At 52.2% G+C, this 6,197-nt stretch overlaps 1 protein-coding gene across 3 annotated transcripts in view; it reads left to right on the top strand.

Moving 5' to 3' along the window:
* The first annotated feature begins 2,208 nt into the window (after positions 1–2,208).
* The window catches only part of SUGT1 (SGT1 homolog, MIS12 kinetochore complex assembly cochaperone), a 47,932-nt gene continuing 43,943 nt past the window's right edge, over positions 2,209–6,197 (top strand). Inside the window, exons 1-3 of one of the 3 annotated variants that reach the window (XM_019529843.1) lie at positions 2,209–2,303; positions 2,382–2,427; positions 5,925–6,015. In XM_019529843.1, coding sequence (XP_019385388.1) covers positions 2,275–2,303; positions 2,382–2,427; positions 5,925–6,015 — 166 coding nt within the window. In that variant the 5' untranslated portion in view covers positions 2,209–2,274. Of the gene's footprint in view, positions 2,304–2,381; positions 2,428–5,924; positions 6,016–6,197 lie in introns of those variants that run through there. The other 2 variants (XM_019529842.1, XM_019529844.1) reach the window with 2 other exon arrangements.

Genomic DNA, 6,197 nt, shown 5'->3' with positions numbered 1-6,197 from the left:
CCTGCGGCTTCTCCCCTGCCACTGCCACCAGTGACCAGCAGCGGCTGAGCACACAGCCGTGACCTGCCTCTGCTCTGGACTTGCCTTGACTGGAGCGGACGAACTCTAGATCAACCGGGACCCATGTACACAGCCCAGACCATGGCACACCCCGCACCTGCTCCAGACTGGCCTGCCCACAATGAGTGCTGTGGCAGCCGGGCAGAAGCTGCTGCTGGGTGCAGGGGAAAAGGAGCCACCTCCCCATTCACCGCTACTAGGCCTTTTTTGTTACAACCTCCTGGACCCTGTGCCCAAGCTGTCCTGCACCTCCTTTCCACTGCTACTGCTGCCCTGCTGGGTGGCCCAGAGGCAGCACTGGTGGCAGTGATGACCGCAATGGAGATGAGCCACAGGGCAGCCTGGGTGCAGACTCCACGCAGCTGAGGAAAAATAGCAGCGATGAGGAGGAATTGGCTGCTTTTCCCCCAGGTGCCCAGCAGCAGCTTCTGCCCAGCTGCCACCACTGCCACTCATGGGTGGGTGATCTAGAGCAGGGGTAGGGCAGCCCAGGGGCGGTGCTGAGCACGTGGGTCTTGGCTGGTCTGGCCAGAGTAGGTGCAGGCTGGGGTTGTGCATGCGACCAGTCTTCATGGAGCCAGGGGCTCGGGGCCACAGCAGTAGCTGGAAGGAACCACGACCTGTGAAGTAAAGAAAACTTTTAGATTCCTAAACAGACCATTGACTCCTTCAGTTTCTGAGTAGTAATACCCGTGGTGCCTTGCCCCTGTTTTTGCCTGCAGTGGAGGCAGGGGGCAGTGTCCTGGATTTCACATTAATCAGAGAAAGGAGGACCAGAAAGGAGCTGTAAGATCATCAAGTCCAGTCCCTGGCCATGGTCAGGAGGTAATTTGGCTCAAAGAGCTCAGTGAGGTATTTGTCCATTGTTCCATTTGGTCACCCTACTTAAGAGCGAGTGAGTGACTGAGTGAGAACTGGGTCAATCAAAATGGAAGCATTTCTTTATTTTGAGGCAAGCCGTCATAAGCAGAGATCCTAGATTTCTCTGAGAAAAATACCCCCCAATTTTTAGATAGAACCCCAGTCCTCCCAAATCCACATTTTCCAGTGAATAAAGTGAAATGCTATGTGTGTGTGGTAGGTTTCATTTTAATCATGGAAAGATGTGGACTTTGGGTTATACATTTTTGGAGATAAAATATTATTTTTTTTGTTTTTTATTAGAGAAAACCAGGATCCTTGGTCCTAAGACAATGCTGGCTTTAAACCCCAAACTCAGTTAAGCAAAACCCAAGCCACTCTTAGCAAGTCTTATGTTGCATGGCAGAGCCTCATCAGAGCTCAGAGACACCTTACCACATAGGAAATGCCAGCCCAGAAGAGCTTTCCATCTATTTACTCATCTGTCAAGTATGAAACACCAGAAGGAAACATGACTACATCCTGCTTGCCACCAAACAACTTGGAGGTAAACAGACTATTGCAACTTTTCTCTGCATATAAAATGAGCTATTCCAAACTGGAGATTTTACCACCTTTGACTCTCCTGGAAATATGAACTTTCATTTCTCCCAGGAGAACTTTTACAATCTTTTCTCCGACGCCGGATGAAGGGTGCTTCTGCATGAAAGCTTGCAATTAAACATTTTTTGTGCAAAAATCTAGTTGGTCTAATAAAGGATATCACCTCTACCCCGTTGATTGCTTTTTCCTCTAGACCAATATGGATACAACGTAGACACCGGACCTCATACATTTTGAGCACTTTTAATCGCCATACATTGTACAGGGGTGAAACGTCCGTACAAACACTAAAGTAACCACGCACCCTCCAGCCCTACAACGCAGCCAACCCCGCCGGCCCGCGCCCGAGCCCGTGCCCCGACACCGCCCTCAGCCGCGGCGGAGCCGGCGCGGGCAGGGAGTCCCCAGCCCCCGCCTGCTGAGAGGTTCTACCTCCGCCGGCCGCCAGGGGACGTTGCGGCACCGCCTGCGCGTGCGCAGACCGATGGAAACCGCCGTCCAACGGCCGCTAGACACAGACGGGGTCATCGGGCCAAGGGGCGGGTAGTGCCTGCGCGCGACTCTATTAGCGCTCCACCCGGCCGTGGCTCAGTGCAGGAGCCCTTCTATCCCGACCAGTCCTCCTACTCTATGGCCATCACGTGAGGTCGCGTAGGGCGTCCAGCGTACCTCCTCCGTCCCGTCAGCCCTCGCGCGGCGGCGCGGCGGCCGGGACTTGGTTTCTCCAGAAGTTTCCTGGGGGCGGGCGTGATGGCGGCGGCGGCGGTGGCTCTTCCGCGGTGAGTCCCGGCCCCCTTCCCCACTGTGCCCGCCGCCGGTGGCGGCCCGCCCCGCGCTAACGCTGTGTCTCTCGGCAGGTTCTCGGATGCAGACATCGACTGCGACCCAGCGGCGGCGGTGCAGGTGAGGCCAGGGCTGGGTCTTGCCGCAGGGTGTGTCTCTTTCTCCCCCCTTTCCCCTCCGGCGGCCCCATGGTTCTCTCCGTTCAGGACTTAATAGAGCGGGTGCGGTGGCCGTACCAAGACGCCCCCGGGGGGCGGGGTCCGAACGTTCTACCCGGGGCTTCTGGCCTGAGCGCAGGGGCTGGTTGTGTCTTCACCTCCCGCACCCAAATTGTTTGTTTCTCTGGTGGGGAGCTAAGGGGGTGCGAGGATGGGTGGAAGGAAGGGGGGGCCTGTCCCGTCCCCCCCCCACGGTACCTCCCACACTTGGGTGGGGGATCCTGTGGGCTCCTGAGGGGATGCTGCTGAGGAGGCAGGGGCTTCTGTGCTGGAGCTGTCAGCTTCTGCACACTTAAGTTGGGAAGCACACTCCTTTGCTTGCAAGCCAGTCTTGGTCTCTGGCCTGTTGGTCCATCAGTCCAGAGTCTCACTGGGACAGTCAGGGCTGTAGCCCAGTGCCCCTTTGTTCCCAAAGCCTTCGTGGACATTTTCTTACTCCTTATTTTTACTACTGCTTTCCAGGCTGTTTCTGTGATCGCTTTATTACTGTCTTCCAAAAAATATTACCTGCATCAGCCTGCCCTTGCTAGCATGCTGCTTTTACTGTCCAATATCCCTTTCTTCCCATACTTCTCCCTGTTGGCATTTACTCTGGTTAAGTATGTAGTTGCTTGTTTACCAGATATTGACACAGAATCATAAAAAATGAGGGGCCTCAGGAGGTCTAGTCTAGTGGTTCTCAGCCTTTTTTGTGCCAGGACCCATTTGTAAACATTGGGGGGCTGGGGCCTAGCCATCAATGTGTGGAGTGAGGGGGTTGTGGGGCAGGGGGACCCCAAGCAGCCCCTTGGAACTGCCAGCCTGCAAGGGAAAAGCTGCCGTTTCCCACACTTTTTCCTGTAAAGGAAAATCTGTTTTTTAAAGTTTGTTCATGACCCTTTCATATATTCTTGTGACCCACTCTTGAGTCGTGACCCCTGGGTTGAGAAACACTGTCCAACCCCTGTGGGCTACATCAACAGCGGGGCCTGCCTGTCCTCGCCCCCCAGCCGGAAGCCCCTTCTGGGGCCCAGTGCCCTGCACTGCAGCTGCTTGCAGCTTGTGTGGGGCTGCCTGTGCCTGCTCCAGACAGCCCCACATGGGCTGCAAGCATCTGCAGTGTGGGGTGCTGGTCATGGGGCAGGTGAGGGGCCACTTTTTCCCCATGCTCAGCACCAGCTTCTTCCCTGCTGGCGAGCAGGGGGTCAGGGCTGTGTGCTGCCCCCTGCCTGTACCGCAGGGCTGGGGGGCACTGGGTGTGAGTGGGCAGGGAGCCAATGGGAACACAGGGACTGCACCGGTGTCCTGGTGCCAGTGCTGGCGGAGCCTAGAGCAGGGTGGCAGGAGCTCTGGAGCCGGGCCAACTGCCCCCTCCCTGCTGGTGCAGCCCAGCCCAGCCCAGCTCCACAGACCCCTGCCAGCCTGCACCCCACTTTGGGCCCCGCCAGTGCTGGCCCTGAGACATTGGTCACATGATGGTGACCAAGGGGTGGGGCTACCCATGCGGCCCTCTGCTCAAAATAATTGTCTGCCCCTGCACTAACAGGAGCAGTACAGGAGCTGCTCTGGAGCTCCCCCCACCCTCTGATGGGAACAGCAGCAGGTGAGAAATGGGAAGGGAAGAGAAGAGAAGAAGAAGTGCTGCTGAGTATAGAGGGGAAGGGAAGAGGTGCTGAGAGAGGGTGTTTTTACTTGTTATAGGGACTTTGAAAAAGGGCATGTGACTACCACTGTGCACTCTGTGGATCCATCCCTGTTTGAGAGAGGAATTTCCTGGGAAGGGACAGAAGAGCATTTTATACTTAATTTTGAGAACAGCCCACTCTTGCAGTTGCACTGGCCTCATTTGCATGGCTAGGAGTTTCACAGACTTTTTTTGGTGACAAATTTGTTTACATTGCTTATAAGCCTGCCCACTTCTGGCCAGTGCTTTGTTACAATAGCTATGGGAGGTCATGGAATATAAGTGATATTTGTTCCCCTGGTGGGCTTGCAGTGTCAGATCTGAGACTTTAAACTGCATTTGTTTTGAGCTGCAAAACAACGTGCTGAATCCTTAGGAGTGCAGTTGTGTAACAGGCCTCCCTACTGCTTTTCTACTTGTATACTTTCACCTTTCCTCCTTCATCCCAGTTCTTTGTTGGGACAATCCAGAATTCATTGCCACAGGTGCTCTCTAGGCTCATTCTGCCGTGTTGAAATGCAAGGAATGGTTCCTTAAGGTGTTCATCTTTGAGTGTCAACTCAAAACTTTTACTGTGAGACTGGTCTGTCTGTTCCTCAAGGCACCTGAGGTTCCTGCAAGCTGTCAACATTTCAGCCTGCCTCGTGGTGGGTAGTTGAGTTCTGAAAGTCAGAATCCAGTAACGTTATAGCTCAGGAAGTAGAATTATTGTGCAGAGGTCTAAGTCAGAAATCCACCCATGCCTGACTGCTCAGTGTGCTAGTCAGCAGCATACAGCCTGTGATGCCAGCTATGCCAGTGTGGTGTGTGCAGTGGCAGCCATGTGCTGGGTTGGAAGTGGCCTTCCTGAGACCAGAGCTAGGTTGATCTGGCCTCTGGCTCCAGAATCTTGCATACCTGGCTAGTGTAATGAAGTTTTACCTGTTTCAGTAGCCAGCCTACATCTGTACAAGGGGATGTGGCTAGCATGTCCAGATGCCTTTGACTGCCCTGTCTGAATGAGTAGGTACCCATTTATGGCTAAATTATTTTGCAGTGATCTCTAGTATGAGCTGGGAGCAAGGTTAAACTTGCATCTTTGGTGCTTCTGCTATGCAGGGTTTTTTTTAATTGTGTTAGACGTTGAAAGCACTGTGAGATACAGCCCCATTGTCTGAACTTAATGTGGCTGAAGGGTAAATTAAAGAGCTGATGCTGTGTGGAGGTATACATTGGTTTCTGTTACATATGCTTACCATAGCAGTAAGTGTAGCTTAGCTTTTATTTTTCATTTAAAACTTGCTGTTTTTGATTTTGACTAAAGTCATTTGAATAAATGTGTAGGGAGTCATACTTAGAATTTAGACTTTATCTGTTAAGTCTACCAAGGAGGCGTCAAACTTAACACTCCTTGCAGGCTGGATCTTGGTAGCGGAGGCCGAGGGATGAGTGGTGGTGGCTGTGGAAATCATTGCAACTCACACTTGCAGCAGACATACATCCCCAACAGGGCTCCATGCCCAGGATTTTGGTGGTGGATTGGTGGCAACACAGACTTAACTGGGCAACACAACCTTAAGGATATTTGACTGTAGTGTAACTTTTCTTACAGCAAAACTGTGATAATTGATAATCTGTGGTTATCAGACATATAGCCCAATTTCAAACAAAAAATTTCATTGGGCTATATGCTCTCTTCTGTTGTTAAAGGGATTTATGAAAGCTGTCTCATTCAATTTTTATATTTGGATTTGCAGAAACTGACAGCGGCTTTGGAACAGAATCCAGATGATGCAGAACACTACTGTCAACGAGCATATGCTCACATTCTTCTTCAGAATTACTTGGGTAACATCTCTTAAACTACATTCTTTACCAGTTTTTAAACCATATTGTAACAGATTCCTTACAGTTTCATAGTTGGTAGGGTCAGAAGAGAACTGAGTAGATCATCTAGTCCGACCCCCTGCCATGGCAGGAAAGAGTACTGGGGTCAAACGACCCCAGCAAGGTGTTCATCTAACCTCCTC

Source organism: Crocodylus porosus, unplaced genomic scaffold, assembly GCF_001723895.1.
Source record: "Crocodylus porosus isolate Cpor-Errol unplaced genomic scaffold, CroPor_comp1, whole genome shotgun sequence".
Classification (NCBI taxonomy): Eukaryota; Metazoa; Chordata; order Crocodylia; family Crocodylidae; genus Crocodylus; species Crocodylus porosus.
This window is presented reverse-complemented; position numbering and strand designations above follow the sequence as displayed.